Source organism: Leptinotarsa decemlineata, unplaced genomic scaffold (assembly GCF_025532065.1).
Source record: "Leptinotarsa decemlineata unplaced genomic scaffold, Ldec_3_MD MMD2_tig00000199_RagTag_RagTag, whole genome shotgun sequence".
Classification (NCBI taxonomy): domain Eukaryota; kingdom Metazoa; phylum Arthropoda; class Insecta; order Coleoptera; family Chrysomelidae; genus Leptinotarsa; species Leptinotarsa decemlineata.
In genome coordinates, this window is record NW_027412544.1 from 10130161 (window position 1) to 10152282 (window position 22122).

General features: G+C 35.1%; 1 protein-coding gene and 1 long non-coding RNA gene across 7 annotated transcripts in view; one reads left to right on the forward strand and one right to left on the reverse strand.

Annotated features, from left to right (window-relative positions):
* Positions 1-22122, reverse strand: part of Dad (Daughters against dpp) — a 99132-nt gene that overhangs the window by 28704 nt on the left and 48306 nt on the right. The window contains exon 3 of the mRNA XM_023174708.2: positions 20401-20469. Within this exon, the coding sequence (XP_023030476.1) occupies positions 20401-20469 (69 nt within the window). The remainder of the gene's footprint in view (positions 1-20400; positions 20470-22122) is intronic.
* LOC111518293 (uncharacterized) overlaps positions 4137-22122 on the forward strand; it is a 133660-nt gene continuing 115674 nt past the window's right edge. For 3 of the 6 annotated variants that reach the window (XR_002723941.2, XR_012464966.1, XR_012464968.1), the window contains exons 1-2: positions 4137-4304; positions 4364-4551. This is a non-coding gene — a long non-coding RNA (uncharacterized lncRNA). Of the gene's footprint in view, positions 4305-4363; positions 4552-6243; positions 6547-7370; positions 7442-7654; positions 8014-22122 lie in introns of those variants that run through there. The other 3 variants (XR_012464965.1, XR_012464964.1, XR_012464967.1) reach the window with 3 other exon arrangements.

A 22122-nucleotide genomic window follows, 5' to 3' on the forward strand; every position in this document is an offset into this window, starting at 1 on the left:
TACTATTATTGTACTAGTCAAGCCCTACCATTTGATACCCAAATTGAGGTAGTTGTGAAACAATACCCAATTCGCCATTATGTTGCTGCGACCATTTTGGATTTACAAAGATACAGAATTCATTCAATTGTATTGTCATCAAAACTAAATATGTATACCAAATATTAGATCAATCTGTCGGGAAGGCAGTCAAACTTCTATTACTGGATTTGATCCAAACAAAAAGACAAACAAACAGGGCAAGCTAAATAAAACTGTTTAAAAAAAAATATGCTGATAAGATATACTCGTGTCTATGCGGAAATGATAAAAAGTAATTGAATATTTTTCAAACTGACGGTTGAATCTTGAAATTTTCTTTTAAACTTAAAAATAGATCCAAAATTTATTGTATTTTTTCTGTCTCTTGAAATGATGGTATATACAAACGCATGTAGTTTCGACTAAATGCTAGCCACACACTGGAAACATTTTGTAATCTCGGCGATAAATATCTAGTCGATTGAAATTCGCCCACTGTTGTTCCCAAGCACTGACTGGAAACTAAATAGTTGTTGAACATCAGCTTCAAAATGGATTTTGTCGAGATTAGACGCGTTTTGTGTATTTGTTGTAAGGAACAAAAAAAAACCATCGCAGACTACGGCATACATTATCAAAGATGCGGCAATGGTCTGAAAGTCTAAATGATCTACCTTGCTGTCAAGAAAAACGCAACATTGTTAGAACTCAGGTGATTCTGAAAACTGTAGAGTTAAATTTTGTAAATTTACCTTATTAAAAAATATTTAGCAATTGACGAGTCAATAGATCATATTCGATAAGGACTACAGTGGCTGCGTTTAACATTCCATTGTTGGTACTCCTGAAATTGTATCAATTCTTTTAAATACATTATTTCCCATTAGACTGCGCCACATGGAGGTTAGAACTTTGCCTTATTTAATAAGGATTGAGTGATGGTCAGGTTCCATATTGTGATTAAAAGTTCTAATCAATGAAATGGTTTGAATTTATGTCAATAATCGGAAATAAGTTTTTCAACAAATGTGTAGAAATGTGTAAAAAAGGCGCAAAAGACCACTCTCATAGACGGCAAAGTTGCTCGACTATTTTCAATGAAAGGCGTTTCTAAGGGTGAAAGAAGTCGAATTAACAATTATTCTTTGTCCATTTGTAGGTCATGCCGTGTCTCGTTCGAAATAAAAATCGATCTGTCTCGACAATTTTTGCACTTTATTTACTACCTCTAAAATAACAGTAGTAGATCGTTTTTGAATGTAAAATACCTGAAAGTCATGGAATGTTTTTATAAACTATATCAAACACATTTTCGTCGATGAACCTTGAACAGGAGATAATGTTAAAATGAGGTATGCTGCCTTTATCATTTCCTTGTTAAACTATTCATACCAATATTTATGCGTCACGCAAAATAATAAAAGCCGTTTTTTATGCGCACAGTACTTGTCTTCGTCGTACACTCATTAGACACTTCAGATCAAGTTCTCTATAATAATAACAATTTTAATACAATGGTTAACGCTTCCGCAGCCGGGGTTTTTACTGTTAACTATTTTGCGGGTTCGAAGGCCGTGGATTTTTGGAATTTCTTCCTGACGTTTCGCTGGCGCAAGTGGTTAGCTTCTTCAGAGGTTCATACCTCCTGGATTACTATCCGATGACATCGGTTGGCAATAGTTCAGGAGTTCCGCAGTTGATGACAGTAACTTTCAAGTTTAGGATGTTGAATGATACCAATATTCTCTTCATCTTCAGTTACCACTCGCTCTATGGAACTTGGGAATGATTCAAACTTCTTTCTTGAAGAAGCAACGAAAATCTGAATACTAGATTGTATACAGACATCTTGAACTCAAATCCCCTAAAATTATGCGAAAGGGGGTGAACGATTTAGGTTGTAGGGAAAAATATTAATCAATTTCCGAGCATGTATATTGAGTTACAAAACCCATTTAGACAGTCTTTATAACAGGTACTAGCGCATTTTGAGTGTTTATTCAAAGATAATAGTATTACAAAGTATTAAGTGGTACTGGAAAATACGAAAATCTTGATGATCTCCACCGAAAGATCCTTCCACTAGGCTACTAATTCAAACTACTAATTTAAACTACTATCTAAAAATCGGGGAATAACGAAGTGTATCATTTCTCATCATACACTCACAGACAAAAATATTGCATATTATATTTTAAGCCTTGATTTCATGTTAATTTTTATTTGTCTACATCTTTATGCAGTTTTCATTACTAAATGGTATATGCTGGAGTATTTAACGTATACTGATTGCCAAATAATCCAGATATTGAAATTGCATAACCACTTGTAGAAGAAGTAATCTAATAGACTTGTTTTGTTAATAATATTTAATCAGAACAAGCAACAATGACGACAAAATGAAAGTTCTTTGAGGCAACATAATAACAGTTCAGTACTTAGTGTTTCCTCCCCTACCTCTAATGATAGCCTGCATCCTCCTGCATCCTGCGATTTCGCAAAGATTGAATTTTCAAATATTGGTCATCTCTTGGCGTTGTACCTCTCTTACGTCCTTGACCAGGCCGCCTTTTGTACTCCCCAGTCTCACTGGAAATGTCATTCTGACAACAATAAACAAAACAGTAGACATTAATAGTGGCAAAGGCACACTATTCAAAGTTTGTAATTTGTATTAATATTTTACTTATTCAGCTATAGCGACTATGTCCAAGCATTCTTTCATCTATGCGGAATGGAAATTTACGTAAAATACTTTGGCCTTTGAACATTTATCAATAAAAACAAATAACGTGTTGAGGGAAAAGAAATTAACATGAAAAAAATCATAAAACATGCAATATTTTTGTCCGAGAGTGTAATATGGTGGATGAAAACTAAGGAGATACAATCGTATTTTATGTGAAAAAAAGTTGAATTTGGGATTAACATATTTTCTATAATATGTTTTTGAAATTCATTTGATGTTGACTGACAAATTTGGTTAGAGTGATTTTTGTCCATTTTCAACGCAACTCAGATATACAAAATAACAATATACGGTTAAGAAATGTATGCCGGTTGAATTATAATAAATTAAAATATTGCCTATAAAAAGGTTATCTTCATTTTTGTAGAAATCACCAATTGAAAAAAAAACATCCATCAATTTATTCTCATTCTATTTACAATTTTCAATAAGAAAATTTTCTTATTCTTTTCTTACGTAGGAATCTAATTTTTTAATGTCACCGTAGACGTAAAGCACTATTGGTGGAAAGCTGAGAGAGACCTTGGTATGTTTATTATTATAAACAAAACAATTATCTCATTTTAATGCGGGAAAAAAATATATTTTTTAAAAAACTTATTTCACACTTATTTCCTCTGATTTTTCAGGGGTTGTTCTCCATGATTAAAAAAAGTTTGCTGAAAAATTATGTACGTTCCAATTTCTTCAAGAAATGTGCAGTTTGCAATCTAAAAGAGAAAGTAACTATTATTAAAACAATTGTGGAGGAAAATGAGAAATTGGTGAAAACAGTAACACTCATATATAGATTCCACAAGTATTCCACATAACCAACCCAACAATAACACACGTATCTGCCAAGTAACGTCATACCAGATGTTCCCGGTTTGTCTGAAAAATTGAGACAAATCGATTAAAGATATGATGTAAGAATAACTTTTAGAACTACCAACACATTGAAATCTCTTTTGACACAAACTAATTCCGAAAACACGGTTAAAAAAACGAAAAAGCGTATTTACGATATTCCTTGTTCTTATGGATGAGCTTATGTAAGTGATATCAAGATACCTAGAGGTAGGAAAAAATGAACATTGAGAATATATATAGAGAAGACAGATAACAGAATCGGGGATAGGGACGCATACATCGAAATCAACTGGTGATCACGCAATAAAACGGCTTGCAACAAAAATTGTCATCAGGGAATATCATAAACAAATGAAAAAACTCGAAGAATCGTTACTTGAAATACACTTATTACCTGCTAAAGAAATGCATTTCAAATAGCTTTATGAATACCCATACATCCTGTATGGGTATTCATAAAGACTATCGAATATGACATCTGGATATTTCAATATTTTTGACATGTGTCAAAGGAAATATAGCTGTTTGCAGTTGAGGCGTTGTTCACTGGTGATTTTTTGTGTTTTGTACTTTTTCATTGATTGTTAAATTTGTAGTCAAATTCGTCAATACAACTAGTTACTGACTGCTTGGACTCTACAGTGATTTATATTACGCAGTAACTTTTCGGGTGAATTTTTCAGTAGGCTCTTTTAGCACTTTGGCAGATTCTCTACTGATTCAGCTTTGTTTATTTTTTAGATTGTGGAAGGTTATACACCCAAAAACAGCACGAATCAAAATTCGAACCACATTAAACTTCTAATTGAAATATGATTTAACTGAATGACTGGCAACAGAGCATACCGCCTGAATCTGGTCTGAATAATTGTCTGGGAATTTTTGAACCTCATAACTTACTGTTTCAGTGGCATTCTTGCAACTAGTAGGTAAGTATTTTACATTTATTTTTCTTGGATAAAACTGGTAAACAGGTGATTTGGAGAGGCTGTATTTTCTGTACTGGAAAAATTTGAAGTTACACGGAACATTTCAGATCATATCACTGGATATTGTGAACAGTTTCTCCGCCGCGTCTTTTTGTTTAAATACAGTGATCTCAAAAATTATCAAACGGATTTTCATATGGTTTTTACTTTTACCAATTGACGAAGTGATTTAAAAGAAATATTGATGTGTATAATTCATTGTTCTGGTTGAAATATCATGACCATACTGCCCGCGAGAAGTCGGGGCGGCTTCGCTACCCATCCGAAGCCGAGGAACTTCCACCGAAAACGCTGCCTATCCTATTCTATCTGGGTAGATAATGTTAATAACTGCCCGAGCCACCTACGAAGCATCATGACTATTTGCAGTCCGTCAGCCATGTAATGGTGAAATGACGCAGTGATAGTGTGTCCGAACTCATTATCTTGACGCTACCAGACATTTTTCTGGAGAGGATTTACCCAGTTGAAGTATGATTCTGCAACGTTACGTGCTTCTCTTATAGATTTACATAGAAATCTCCAGTGGCATAAGTCTATCTTTTAAGGTTGGCATCCATTCAAACGTTTGAAAAATGGTCACATGTGATGTGATGGTACAAGCTATTTAGAGGGATGAAATTTTGATCTTTAATTAATATAACAATCTGCACTGACAGCAGACAATATGTTACCTCAGGGCTAGTACTAGAGTGCCATCAAAATTTAGCCAAAGCCTAGGGAGATAATAACATTTTCCTGAAGTGGGTTAAACGATACAACAGGAGTAAAGGTAATCGCATTGCCAACTTTTTAGCCAAGGAAGCAGCTGCACTAAGAATTTGAGGATCCAGTGGAACCTACGGCCTGATGACTTCGACAATTGCGGAACTAGTCAAATGTTACATCCATGCTCAATCCTTAAAGAGATGGGATGAAATCAAAGGATGTAATCTTGCCAGGATCACCTTGGGCGACCCTGGGAAGCTGGCGCCTTAGAAATATCTGGCGATGACTAGGAAAAATCTACGCCTAATAGTAGGATTTCTGACTGGCCACTGTCAACTAAGGAAACACCTCCATAATATGGGACTAGTGGACACACCTCTATGCAGGATGTGTGAACAGGAAGATGAGACTGTCAGGCATGTCCTGTGCGAGTGCCTGGAGTTATCGTCAATAAGAGAGTGTGTGTTCGGCGAGTCTTGGCCTACACCTGCAGATACAAAGGAGATGTCTCCCAGTGACCTGTCCACCTTCCTGGAAAGGACAGGATGGACGATGACCTAGGAAAACAACTCCTCGGGAGGATGTACAATGGGTCACATGTGGCATAAGTGCTGTGGACTTACACTCACCCTCCCTACTCTACAAATACAGATTGATCTTTAATTAAATACTCTAGTTTCCTTAAGCATTTAATGCACATTTTAATCGCTTCCGACACTATAAATTCAAATATGCACGAAATGATTTAAAGCGGTCTCACATATCGATGCGACATTCGTGATGACGAAAGGCTGCAGTTGCTTTGGGTTTGTTTTATTTAGTGAACTAATATGGAGATTGAGGCCGCATTCAGTTTTGTTTTGATACCGTACTTACTGTTAAAATTATTATCGATTGATATCAACAAAATTTTGCTATTTTTAGTTATAAGTTGATGCGATACTATGACAAAAAAAAAATGTGGAGAGAAGCGCTGGAGTCAGCTAGTTAGCATTATAAATGAACTGAATAATTGATATACTGAAAATCGACAAACCATTACAAAATGCACCACTGAAGAATTTTGTAACAGCAACGATGATTTTGTTTTTTCCACTTCGCAGGAAGTTATTACTCATAATAGTGATAATGGAAACATTGGCAATAATTTGTGTCGTTGCGTTTAAAATAATTATCTAACATGGAATTAGTAATGAAGTAACAAACAACTTCAGCAAACATTATCAGGTGAGTTAGTTAGACGGCGCCAGCATTAATTTTTTTTATTTGCGCGCATACTATTCAAATTTAGAGCAAAGTGCTATCTATACAGGATAATGTCGGCAGCTTATTTGTTTATGCATAATAGTTTGCGACGAACATTACATATAAACCTACCATTGGAACTACACTCTCTGAAAAAAGTTAAAGCATGGATTACATCAAACGATCGAAAGTATGTTAGATTGACTCAAAAAATGAAACCTTTTCAAGCAGAACCAATTGTCCATTATGACATTTTCGATGTTGAAATTTTTGAATGCAATGGGAGTCATTCTGATATTCCTGAATTTGTTAGATGAAGTCAATTCGATTTTAGTGTAATCGCAAGGTCGTGGGGTCAGGAAATATTTATATCAAAATGAGTGTATTGGTTCAAATCGTTTCATTCGTGATAAATTAGTTTTGCAACATTTCTCACAAGTTTCTACGTCATGTTTATAAATAAAATTTAATAACATACTCTTTGCCTGATAATCTCGTTGTCTTTCAGTAATAAAAAACACGACATTAAATTAATCCGTTTGTTTCCTTGGGAATTATGTAGGTTCTCGAAAATTTGTCCTGAAAACTAACCTTAAATTTTTTCAAAGCAGACAATATTTAAAAGAGAAACAATTCAACATCTCGAATTATAGGAATAATGTTTCATAAATGATTGGTAGTTTTGTTCCATTTCTATTTTTTTTTTTATAATTTACTAGAATTATTTTTTTATTATGTGTTCACATATTCAAAGTTATTGAATCTTATAATTGTTTGAAATGCCCATCCCTTTTTCGTCATTCCAGATTTCAAAAAGACATGTAGAAACACCTTTCAAGCTGAACAAAAAATTTCCGCAGAACAGAACGAATGTGCGATGTATTATTTATTTTTTAGTGTTTCCTGTATTGAGAGAAACCAATTGATAAAGAAATGAATATTTTAGCTAAATTCACGTCAACCTAGGTTTCGAATTGATTAAGCAGGAGAAACTTATCTATCGAAAAGTGCTGCCAGTAATATTCATTAAAAACTGAGATTGCGATTCTGTCATTTTGTCAATTATGTAATTGTTACACCATATCCACAGGTATGCCAGGAAAAATTCTCAGCCCATTTAGAAAGTGGGCATTATTGAAGACAATTCAATCGTAGAAAAGCAATATAACGTAATATAAGACACGATAGACATAAAAATTACTAGTTGGGTGTGGTCCACATAATAAGAAAATACTATTTGAAGAATATTTGGATGACACATTTCCAAATAGGCGAATTGAAACAAGAAATATTGCTGAATGACATTCTAGATCTCCAAATTAGGAACAATAAACTACAGAAAAAATTTCGAGTGATGAGAGCAAAGTTTACAACCAAAAGTACAACTCAAGGTAAAAAGAAATGACATATATTAAACTATAAATTTGTATAAATCTTACTTTTGATGTTTCATAAGTTGGCTCAGGAGTATTTAATTCCTCCTAAAGTCAAAAGATATCATTGGAAAAAGTTCAACAAATTCGATTTCATGACAATTTTGAAAACGTTTTTCTTAAAAGTATGTAGATCATGCACGGAAGTTTTTTTTTGATACAAATTGGAGGAAAAATTCATACGAACGAACAAGCGATTATAAATATTCAATTATTGAATAGAACTGGCCAATACCTGATGATAATTCATATTAAAACTGATTAATACAGTTTATTGTATGATTTTCACTATAAAAGAGTTTTACAAAAACCGACTCGTGTCGCGGTTTTTGTAAAACCATTTATAGTGAAAATCATACAATAAACTGTATTAATTAGTTTCAACATTTAATTACACGAAAATACTTGTTTTTATTCAGTTCGTAAGTTGAATATTCATAATAAAATTGCAACATACATAGAAACGCTATACAACGTAATATAAAAAAAGTACAAAGAAATATTTCAATATTTAGTTGGGCTACCAGAAGTTTCGGATAAAAACATTAGATTTCAAAAATTCATCAGATTACCTTCTTGTATGACTTTGGAAGATGATTCACTAAATCTTATTTGTAAATATCACGACAGTTCTTAAAAACCATTCACACAACCAGTTACTTCAATCTCAGTCTCGTTCAGTTCTTTGAAATTAGTATTTTTGTTATCATGCACGGTGTTTGGCACGGTTATTTTTCTTATTGAAAAAAACTACGATAATTTCCTTAACATAGCCTAAAAATACCTGTGAGCGAAACAAAAATTCATTATTTAATTGATTTTGGATCACATTCAGGATTAATTTCCATTTGATAGAATGGAAAAGTAGTTTATCATACTGTACCGAAAATCAATTAAGCCTGAGTGACCTAATTATGAAACAATGATAAAATTGTTATTTTGAATATGCGCTTCTGATAAGTAAGAGAAATAACTAATTTGGAAAGGATCGTCGCCGCCAGGTGATAAATTTAGACATTAGGTCATTATTTGCTATCGAATCCAGTCAAAACACTGGCGCCACTAGCCGTCTTTACGATCATTAAAAATTTCTAATAAAAATGTAAGCAATGCTCAATGCCATTTCTATTTTTGTCCCACAATAAATCTGTTTGAACTATTAAAAGATATGTTAAAATGTGTGCAATGTAAATGGCGAAAACACGGAATTGCCATTGGTTGGTCCATTATGTTTTCACACCTCCTACCAGGAACTCTTGAATATCAGAAAGGACATCTTTTGTGATATGAAATACGTGAATAAAACAATTACTTTTCCAGGCAGGGACAGAGTGAAATATTTTAACAAACTTTGGAAATACAATGTTATTATACGAATTAAAAATGAAGTAAATAATCATTGAATCTTACACTATGATAATCTATTGTTACCACTAGTAGAAACTTTTAAATCACAATAGAAATTGATCACAATTTATAATATAAGTGAATAAACATTTTGATGTTAAGTCCAAAGTTATATTTTCGAAAATATAGTTTTTATATTAATATTTATAAACTACCTTATTGATTGGTTCATAAATTTTCTCTCTAAAAAGGCACGGAGCAAATATAATAAGTATCTTTCATAAATCGATCGAAAACGAGAAGCACAGTCACTTCAGCAACTTTTTTTACCGTAACTCACATTTTCTACAATTCAAACATGTTTTAATATAAAATCTCCTTCATAATTTGATCATTTTTTACGATACCCAAAACAAGGTTTTGTGAAGTTCATAAAATAGTAGGTGTAGGAATCACACGTTAAAAGGTAAGACCTCGTTAATCCTCGCACAAGTTTCGACTTCTGAGGGTTGTCGTTCGTAGGGGTGCTACAGCTGAGAGATATCATACATACAGACAAACTGCTTCAAGTCGTTGTTAATCAGCAATCATCACCATTGAAAGAATAAAAATGTATAAATATTTCATAAGTTTAAATCAGATTGAATGGAATTATGTATTACTTTCAATAAAATTCAAAACAGTTGTTAACCTCTGCTAGTTCTTTTACCAAATAGTAAACTGGTAGAATTTGAGAACACTCAAAATACAACTCAAGACACTAAAACCAATAAAAACATTCAGGACGAGTTGAATTTTAGAATTAACAAGGGCAGAAATGAAAGTACCAGTATATTAGATAATGTTTGTTGGATTGAAAGATTTCGTTAGTGGCAGTGTAAGGCAACACAACATATTTCTAATATATATTCAAAAATTTGTTTTGCCCAATCCCATGCAACTCGATGTTTTACCCTTGTTTTTGGGGATGCAAGTGGTGTAGTTACAATAACCTCCTCAGTAATAAAAAATGGACGGGTCCCCTGAGTTTGTCTGACACGTTATTCCTGAAAACGGTTTCTTTTTGAGCGGCCGCCTATGTCGCATTGTAGAAGATTTCATTGTGCCTTCACCAACCAATAAGAAACCGCACCTAACCCAAATAGTACTCGAAAATGCCGCTAGTATATCTTCGATATTTCTTCAGCTATACAAATTCAAAGTTTTTAAATAAGGTTCGTCAGGCAGGAATTGCTTCAACTTATAAATAGTTCGCTGTATTACAAATGTACCTACATAGTACCTAAATAGGTTTATAGGACCCAAAATTCTAGGCTCGAATCTTTATACTTGAGGAAAGTTTCTCATGGATGAACTTCAGTCACTATTAAGTATGATGAAAAAGTCACTCCGTTATGTCTGTCTCTTGAATATTCTGGGTTTATGTGTCTGTATAAGGTCATAATAGTAAGTACCAGGCTCCAAACTCAATTACTTGTTGTGAACCAGAACTGAAAGTGAAGATACGCATAAACGTGATATCTCATTTACTTCAATCCGCAATGAATTTTTATCGAGCTCGACGTAAATATTCAATCGATCTCCCAATCGGTGGTATCGGTTATCTCGAGAACATCTCCATTATAAATGAAAATTGCAGGTAGCCTTAATGTCCGTCTCAGGCATATTACCTAGTCGGCAAAATTACAATACAACATTGTAATACCGACTATCTGGAGATGGGAGTGCTGTACAGTGTCGAATATCTGTTGTGGTAATGGCATTACTATAGCGGAGAGATGTGGTCGCTGTGTACGCTGTATAAAAATAGAAATTACGAGTTCACTGCTGGCTGGCGCCAAGATTACGACCAACCGTGCCGTCGGCCGGTTACATCACGTATACTCGAAATGTTTGTACCGACATCGAGGTTATGTGCAGAGGAGAAAACACGCGGGCCGAAAAAATTCCTGACGTTTTCGTGTGGATCGTTTTGTTTATGCATATGGCCATACCGGGAAAAACGAATCAAGAAGGCGCACACGTCATTATTTTGTGCATCAGATATATGTCCACGAACTGGCGCAAACTAATGAAAACGAAACGATGTGGCTACTGCTCCGAATAACCTAACCTTCTGATGAGGGCATACACTAATAGAGAAATATCTAATGAAGGGTAGGGAAAAATAACATCTGTCTAATTTCCACTGAGATTTTCATTTGTTAAAACCAGATGGAAGAGTTCTTAAACAAAAAAGTTCGAGGTGTACTGAGTTGAACCTCAAAACGATGAGAAGCCACAATTCGTCGCGTATTTCTGACATGTACCGCTCTTGGTAGAATCAATTGTGTCAAGTCACTTGAACACCTCCCGTAAAAGTATCTATAGAAGATTGACAAATCTCCAAACTTTCTTCAATGTTTCAGGCTATCAAGGTTGCACGTGATGTTCGCGTCTCCAATCAGGCGGAGGGTTCGTTTCTGGTTGGAATCAAGGAACTTCAGGGTATGTTTGGGGGCAGAGCTCCATATATGAGAACAGTTCTCCAAAGAAGGTTTGATCTGAGCTTTATGAAGCATCAAAAGTTGTTGAGGTGTGTTTAGTTTTCTGGTTCGGAACAGTTTTCCAAGCTTTTGAGAAGCAGCCTTTGCAATTCCAGCGACATGATTGTGCCAAGACCAATTAGTGTCCAGTTCAACCCCCATCGAAGCAGAAAGCGAAATTATCTGACCTGGAATTACTATATCCGGTTCTGAGACATTAATCTTCTTGGAGAAAACCGATGCCTGGGTTTTTGTGGCATTGAATTGAACCTGATTACTTTCACCCCAATTCGAAATCACTTCTAGATCCTCATTGAGATATGCAACCTCCTGCTGCCGATGAAGATGTGCCTCCGTAGCTGGTATTTAAGAGATATCCATCGACGGCCACTTGCAGGGAACGCTTTTTCAGGAAGCCGGAGAGCCATATACAAAATTGATCCAACAAGCCATAGCATCAAAGTTTGGCCCCACACACGGTCAAAGGCCTTAGAAATATCAAGCGCAACAACTCTTGATTCTGTCTCTCGATTGCGTTATTCCAAATATGGGTGACATACGATAGAAGGTATCCTGTTGATCTTTGTTTCCGAAAGCCATATTGATGATCGCTCACGATGTTGAAGCTTTCCAAATATTTGAGGATATGGTGGTTAACGATTTTCTCCATGATTTTTGATATCACTGGATAGCAAAGCGACTGGAAAAATTTTCTTGCCCTTTTTGGGAATAGGCTGAACACGAATAAACTCCCAACAAGAAGGAAAAACCCGTTTCTTGTAAGACAGGTTGAAAAGTCTGCAAAATACTGGTGCAAGTTCATCTGCGCCCTTTTCAAGTACGATGACGGGCACTTCATCAGAACCAGACGCCTTGTTGATATTGATGTTGATATTTGCCTGACATATAAACTTTCACTGATATAATTAATAGACCGTAAGCTTGCTGAATTTTAAGGGGGTGATATGACACATTTTAAAATCCATTAAATTCATAGTACTGAAGTAGAAAATTGAGTTTTAGTTCTTGACCGTTAGTTGTATGTGGTTCATGTGCATTTCTTGGAAAAATTGCTTATCGTTCCCCGATACTCGAATTTATAGAAGTCATTTTTCCAAAAATGTTTTTTTTTTCTAGTTTCCTGTCACATTATTGTGTACGGCGTTTGGTTAGAAACGTCCAGTTGGAATAAATATCTATATTTATGAAAACCTTACAAGAAATTTTGGCAAATTAACACCCACACTTGTTTTATTGTGTTCACTTTCCCAATATTCTCACGTGCACCACCTACCACTGAGTCTGAAACTCATTTTCTACTTCCGGACCAGAAAAATCATACATTTTTGAGAGGTATCATCTGACCGCTAGTCTACAGTTTGTATAAAAAAAGCGGCTTTCGTCCAAGCTTCACGTCCATTTTTCGATCGTATATAAAAGTTTTCCAGCAACCGTTCGTGATCATCAGTCAATAGTATCGCCAGCACCTCATTTCTATTTATTCATTCCTGACGCGTGCAACGCTGCTGTATGAATGCAATCGACAACACAGTGGGCGAAGTCGAACCTAAATCAAGGTGCGCCCTGCGCGACAATGTTGTCATGTGTCCTTCCAGCGGCCTTCCGCAGATAAGTCGGCTGTGGCGCCGGGCGCTAACCTCTTATTTTCGGGTTGCGGCTTATCTATATTAATAAGATTACCTACGCTTTATCGCTCGCAGACGAAACCGACTCCGTCCTGGCGACAACGAATATACGTTATTGTACTTAAACGCCGTAGATTTGACGGCAAAGCGAATTCGTGGTATTGCATCCAGTTTTCGATGACGCAGTTATGTTTCCGCCAACAGCAGTAGAAAGATCCAGGCTGCAGTATCCTTCATTCTGTAGCAATGATATAATTTCAATTCTTTGAAGCTGAATCTATTTACAGTTGGGTCAACGAAAGATTACTCATACTCATGCGTCACTAATGTGTGCTTCGACAAAGATTTTGGGTCAATTTCAAGAAATTCGCAAGCAGGGTCCCCCCCATTAATTTTTCCGCTACAAATATCCCACCCGATAGTACCTCAGCAGTGAAGTCTCAGTAATAGAAGGCTAAGGACAAGAAAGTCTCGTGACCAAAAAATTTCGCCAAATTAAGTCTCATAGAAAAACTTCCTTATTTCGGCGTTTTATGTATTACCCTCTTTAATCTTCCCTTCTTTATATGAATATCCGTTGTATTGTGATTTTTTGTGCAAAATGTTTTAGTTTTGAGATGTATCTGTATGATTTTCGTTGAGATATTATTGTTCGAGATATTATTCCTGAGATAAAAAGAAGGGGAGCCCGGCAGCAGTTATTTTCTTCTGGCCAGTAACTTGATTTTCCATTACTTATCTGCGACCGGTAAAACGATCATTACGGTACCTGATACAGTACGAGGGTAGTCTCAGAAGTACCCTGACCGACAGAGATGGCGGTAGTTGTTACGTTTTCGATGAATTTGTGAAAATGGACAAAATTGGTCATCGTTATGTGTTACAATACTTTTATTTGGTAGCCTCAGCCCAACAGATTCTACTCTGGGTGAATCTGTTCTTTCGTTTACAACAGTAATATATTGGGTAGCAGAGTTCAAACGAGGCCATACGATCTACCAAGAAGAGCATCGCAATGGTAAATCAAATGAAGTGACGACTTCAGAAATAGTGAAAAAAATCCACAAAGCGGTACGGTACATCGTATATTATTTGAAAATTTGTACATGAGAACCTGTGTGCAAAATAGGTGCCGCGTTTGCTCACACTCGAGCAAAAACAGTGTCGCGAAGATGTTTTGCGAAGTTTCACAGCAACAAAGCAGAATTCTTGCGTCATTTCATAACCATGGATGAAACATGGGTCCATCACTTTACACCCGAGACTAATCCAATCCAAACACTGTACTCAAAAGGGAGAACTAGTTCCAAAGAAGGCGAAGACCGTTTCATCTACAGGCAAGGTCATGACATCGGTTTTTTGGGATAATTTTCATTGACTATCTTGAAACAGGTAAAACTATCAACTGCGAGTATTATGCGCGCTCATTGCAACGTTTGAGTGAAGAAATGAAGCAGGAATGACCGCATTTGACAGCTCATAAATCCATTATAGCAATCACCAAAATTAACGAATTGAAGTTTGCTACCTCATGCACCCTATTCACCAGATTTAGCCCCCTCGGATTATTTTCTGTTAGCAACATTGAAAAAATGGCTCAATAGCCAAAGATTTTCCAATGATGAAGAAGTAGTTAATGGCTATTTTGAGGAGCAAGACAGTTCTCATGATAAAAACGGTAGCTATATTCTGTAAAAAAATCTCATATATCTGACAATTTAAATGTAGAAAATCAGACCGAGACAAAAAAATATCACCTCATATCATATATTTCACACTCTTTTGTTACAATTCACATCCAGTCATGTTATGACTGGTCTATATAATCAGTAGTACTTGTTTCAGGTAACTGCATTTTGAAGATCTACTTTTGTTGTTTCATTTACCGAAAATATAATTGGTCTACGTTAATGTAATTTAATTCTGTTCATATACATAGAATAATGTACATAATGCTGTTCATATACATGGAATATATTTAAAAAAATTATTGTTGACGCAATAGAACCAAAAAAGATGATTTTTAGAATGTTTGCCTCTTTGACTGTATTTGAGCGGATGGGGGGTATATCGAGCAACAGTTTTAATGTATATGAAATGCAGAAAAATACATTTTCTGTATTACATTTCTGCGTATGTTTGCAGGAATCGATTGTTTGAAGATGGTTCTGAGGCTGAATTCCTTGAGATATTTGAAATTCATTTAAGCCATCTATTTTTTCTTGCACTTTACCGTCCTATATTTAATTTATGGATTAATTTTTTGAAAATCCATATGCTTACAGTCCTAAATATTCATCTCACATTTCTGACAACATCCGAATTTTTTGAAAATTCGGAAAAAGTTTTCACAGGATTTGTCATGGAAAATTGAACAAAACGCTTGGGTTTTGAAGTGTGCCTAAATTCTTAACACATTTGGGTGCGGTTGTCACTAATATATTGTGGCCCTTTGCTCAACATCTTAGTATATGATTTATTTCAATCGAATCATGAATGAAATAGTTATGTTAATTTAAAGTTTTATGTCAAATAATGGTTGAACAAAAAATAGTGTTCAGTTGATTTGTCTGAAACCTTTGTATAAATCGAAGACCTTTTTGCGGTTAGGAAACCTGGGAGAAACAAGAAACCGAAGGGCCATTCAGTTGTTTCCGGGGTGAGAGATTTGAAATTTGTATCGAAGGTATAGTTCTTTGGAACCCGTATTTACAATAAAAAAAAACAGATGAAAACCTGTTTCGTTTCAGCCGGAAACGAACCTTGAAGTTTTACTTGGACTTTCAGACCACTCTTAGAATATCAAATTTTCTTTCCAATTCAATATGGCGACACTGCAACGTCGTCCAAGGAAATATTGTCGAACAACTTGTAGTAATAAACAAAAGACAATATTTGATCAGTTTATAAATGAGAATTTATACTTATCACTAGTTCATGCATTTATGGAATATATTTTTCATCAGAAGTGTTTGAAATTCAGGTTCAACACAATTCAAATGTAAAAAAATATTATAGAAACTAAAAGAAATTTTACGAATATTTTCTTTCAAATCTTTCGGGTATCATAATACCTACCACTATAATCCGGGTATGAATCGTTTAACTATATATCAACTTCCATCTGCGTATTTAGAGTTTTTTTTTCGCATCTCAATATCGCCGACGCCAGTCACAATGGTATTTATTACAAGATTATGTCGCCTCGAAACCTCAAAAATGTTAGCGACCTCCAGCTAGACGTTAATTATAATTCTCGGCATATATAAAGCATTTAAAAAACAAAGCAAATATATCTGTGGCGTCTGTGTAGCGCCATAGGCGCCACAGTTGTTTTCGTGCAAGACAATACGCACTGAAAATGTTTATTTTTAAACTTCACATGCCGACGTGCACGATCAGAGTACAATATTCTAAACATCTAATTTGGCGCCTCTTAAATCTGAACTTCGTCCCTGCCCTGTTTCATTTGAGGAAAATAATGTGAAAGTATTTACTTTCCTTCCGACAATAAGTTTGTGGATAAATGTGCCAATATGTGATGGGAAATAATGCGTTTTTTTTACAGAATTCATTGAATGAAAATCAGTTTTGTGATAAATATCTAATTATGTAAGGACACAAATATTGAATTCGCCAATTGAAAACATTAACTTTGTAAAGCAAAATAAAGTAGAACATTTGCTGCTAATACCAGTACTTCATAACGTATTCCATCAAAACATGCAGCATTATAAATTACAACTTCATGGAGTACATTATCATAAGAACACGTGAATGGCGAACGGCCAATTTAATAAAATGTCAAGTGACAGACGGTAGCTCCCGAGAAAAATTCAAGATCTACAACGTCACATGAAACACATCGAACCAGGTAGAAACGCCAAATGACCATTCGAGTGGGAGTTGTACTTCGGGTGTCCGTTCTCTCGAGCTGTTAATTAGTTAATACGAAGGATACTATCATTGTGGTATCTATTACATTTGCTAGCTTGCTAATTTAATAATGGTTCGGATATCTAAAGTAATTTGCCAATCTTTGGTGATCCGATCATCATCCTTCTTGTGTCATTCATAATGTTATTGAATGTCCCAAACTATTTAATAAACTGTACGATATTAATCGTATCACATAATATTATAACGAGAAAACGTGTACAAAATGGACTCTCCGCTCCCCCGTCGTTGAAAACAGCCGACGGGAAAGACGCCGTATCTACGAGTATGATTTTGTGAATTACGCTAGTGAAAAACAATTATTTTGGATTTGAATGACTGCAAACTACATTCATTGGTATGGTTAAGAAAAAAGCTTCAAAAGTCCTGATCTTCGGTAACCTTATATTGACTATTTAGATGATTTTTCGTTCTACTTATGAATGAGTCGGTCGGAAGCCAGGCGGTTCGACGTGGGTGCTTTGTTCACTCACTCGAATTGACTGCGGTGTTGGTCGGTGGTGCAAGCCTTAGTCTGAACCATCTATTTTCACTTGCTATCATCCAACCCATGTTAGGAATCATATGTTAAAAGGTAAGACCTCGTTAATCCTCAGCTCGACTTCTGAGGGTTGTCGTTCGTAGAGGTTCGACAGCTGGTTAACAGAAAAAAAGATTTTGAACAGATTTTTTTAAACAGTTATATGATCACGCATATCCCAAGGAATCTATCAATAAAAGAGCCTTCCGGTTGATTGGAGACCCAAAAGTAAGCTTGAAGGAATTTTGAAGGTTTGTTTATTTTTTATAAACACTTATAACGAATTTGACAGATACAGCTAGCAAGATTCCCATAAAGTAGTTAGATAAAAAGTCTACAAAAAGTTTGGAGAATGGTGTATGTTGGAATAAATCCCTTGTTTAGGTGTAAACCTTCCAAAAGATATCTGAGATATTTTGGGAGTCTTGTTCCACATATTCCTTGAAACGAGGGGTCGTATTTCTATGTTGTTCTATAGTTATTAACTAAATAATAAAAACAATAATGAACTAGTATGCCAAAAATTATTTAGACCGCTTACGTGACATGAAAATCTACCTTATTAGACTTGCTATTAGGTTGATAAGTAGAACTTGAAACTTCTGATCTATTCTAGATTTCAACTAGTGAATTACTGAAAAGGTCATCATAAATTACAACATTATTTGTAGATCTTAGCATGAAATTGAAATCGATTAGACTTACACTTGGATCATGTAAGGCTATCAATTTTTAATTGTCCAACTATTTCTTATTCCTTCTTTTTGTTGTATTGTGAAAAATGTATGTTGTAATATTATTGACAATTATATTTACTGAATAAAAAAAGTCATAACGGATTTCATTCGTCTCATATTTTGTGCAGATATTGTTTTTTATAAATCAGTAAATCAGTATTGAGATAAATCTATTATTAAAATTAGTGTGTATGTGTGAAGTATCAACTAACGCCATGTAGTTAATGAAATATGACAAGATCTAGCGAAATATGAAGTGAACAACTCTCTATTTTTTTTAACGTAATGCCTTGTCAATATGATGTATAATTTACTTATACTCATCGCCGTTAATACTACTTTGGTTGGTATACCTGGTATAAAAACCAAATATATTACATCATCAAGATCAAATCACAAAACCTAACGTGGTGTCATTGAATTCTAATCTATTGAACAGGAGAAAAAAAGTCATTTCTGTACATAGAAAAACTACGAATAAAAGTTGAGGAAAAATTCGTTAAGTTAATAAATGGATGTGTGTGAAAGAAACCACGCCCTAGCAGACCAGCCCGAGGGTCTGAAGAGGCCAAGGGGGGCTACTTCGGGACTTCTTGTTGGTCACCTTGAGTGGGGCCCGCTAGAGAGAGCGGCCACTGCCACTTATGATGTCATGTACGCTCACCTACAAACTGTTAGTTGGCTGTGGAGATTTTATATTTTTATATTATTCAACAAAATTCAGATTATCGATTCCTTTAAAACGTATTTAGTTTATATCGATTTACGATATCCTCGAGCGTTATCGAATGGAAAAATAAGGTCTATACAAGGCACATGAAGAATCAATTCTAAAGGGAACATTAACTATACCTCTATTTGCCTTGAAGGGTACTCAACCTTAAATAATGTCGAATTGATGCAATGATGTATTTCAACACACAGATGCACATGCCCAAACAAAAAGAAACCAGGTCTTCTTCTACATGGAGACCATATCATTATTGCCTATCCAGTTGAAAGAGTAAAACATAAAGTTGACTCATTAAATTTCAATCTATCGTGTGCTGTTTCCTGCATGACCATCTTGCCCGTACTGATGGCGGTCGATAAGCCAGAAACATTTGTCCGCTGTTTGGCGTCTTCATCAGGAGATGAAGAAGCACTTTTCCAAAACACCAAAGTTTTCTTCATCCCATGAAGAAGCCAAATTGGTGAGTGCTTGTTTCGAATGAAAGAATATTAAATAAAATAATTTTCTTTGAAATTTTGAGGACCAAATGAATTTTCTATGTTCATTACGATTCCATACATCACGTTGAACAATAAAAACGGCCCTATTCAAGCATTGACGAATGAACAAAAAATATAAGATTCTAAGAATATTTATGAAAACGTCAAGCAGTGCAGAAGTAGTTACCCACCAAGTTGCAATTGTAGCACAGGACAACTTAATTGCTATGCATTAATTGTTGTCGTTTTTTAATGAAATTAATGAATTACTGCAATCACGAATCTAAAGCGAAAGCAATTATTATTTCTGTTGCTCATGTTATCTAATCTACGGCTTCGAAATGCTGTACACATACCACAAGTTATTAAATTTATGGTATAACTTGGAGTATGAGATTGTGACGAAGTCTCGTTAAAATTCTGAAGTAGTATGTTCGATGGCAGAAAAAATGTACATACCTCCATTGGTAGTGAGCGAGCCGGGAAAGGAATCTCGACATACCAGAGGGACTTCGCTTGGGGCTCGATCTGAAAAAAAAAATCACCATCATCATCTGAATTATTCACTACAGGCATTCGATTTTTGATAATTTTTGGGTTAAAAGCAGGCATGAATAGATCGAGTTTATTTATACGTTTACTATAAGTCTATCGAGAAATGTCTGAGAGTGAAGGAATTTCAAGAATGCAAACGTGCCGGTTCATCAAAGAAAGCAACATAGTCGTCTCAAGCAAGTGGAACTGCAATTCATCCACAAATTCACTGAGATATTTCTATCCGCTCTGCCCCTTGATGACGCCGCTAACGAGCCATTAAAATATTGAGTTGCGACAAACAACGTCAAAAGAGGCGGCCGACCCTTTTTCTCATATTGCGTTAAAGACAGTGATATATTCTATATATGATGCGAAGATAACTGAAATATCGTGATAAGGAATTTTGTTTAAATATTTTATTTTGAGACGGACAATTTATATTCGAAATAGTTTTTTATTTATGTTTGTTACCTTTTACAAATATATAAAATAATATGTTTAAAAATCTGTTTTTCCGTTAACCAGCTGTCGCACCCCTACGAACGACAACCCTCAGAAGTCGAAACTTGTGCGAGCTAAGGATTAACGAGGTCTTACCTTTTAACGTGTGATTCCTAACACGGGTTGGACGATAGCAAGTGAAGATCGATCGTTCAGACTAGGGCTTGAACCACCGACCAACACGGCAGTCAATTCGAGTGAGTGAACAAAGCACCCACGCCGAACCGCTTGGCTACCGACCGACCGACCAATCAGAACAATAAATTTTAAAATGAATACAAATGCAAAACTGCATTCGATAAACTGACTTTTTGAATAAAAATCGAATCTGTCAGTTACTTGAATTTATGAAATTTTGCATATATAAATACATGAAGACTATCCATTTTTCAATCCAACCTATTAAAATCAAAACATTATAATTTGTAGTTATAATTCGTTTTTGATGTAAATCAATTTGATATTATTATTATCGACACTGATATTATCAAACTGATCGTGAACAGATAATGACGATGGATACAGTTTTCGAAACGTCACCAGATAAGTATACAAATGGAATATGTTTCCGCGGTTAGAAATTTGAACATCTGAATTTCGGGTTGAACCGCGCTCAAAGTTTTGTATTCGACTTCGACTTTGAAGCCATTTTTAAGAAGTGAAAAAGTATGGCTGTACTGAGAGACGTATTTTAGAGTTTTTATGTTCTGGTCTTACCAAACCTTCGGGACAGTATTACCCTCATTGACCCATTTTTTATCCAATTGAAAAATAAATTTACCCAGTGGCTTTCTTTATATCTCTTAAAAAGTTTTGTCTTCATTCTACATTTTTTGATTCTGATTTTTCTATTAACATTCTCTTTCTATCTTGTTTTCCAAAATTGAAGTTCAGCTCTGTAATATCTTCCATAATCTAGTTCTTCTTATACCAGGAAAAAAACTGTATTCACGAATAACTGACCAAATTTCATTTAATGTTCTAACAATAGAATTCTTGACTTCTTCGTCGACAACCAAACACTTTCTGCCAGTGGATACTTTCGTCTCCAAAAAGCTGTTGTTTTCCTTGAGTTCCTTAAGAATTCTAACGATTGTCGATCTATTGACAACGGTCATACTCGGGCATTTTTGCACTACTTCC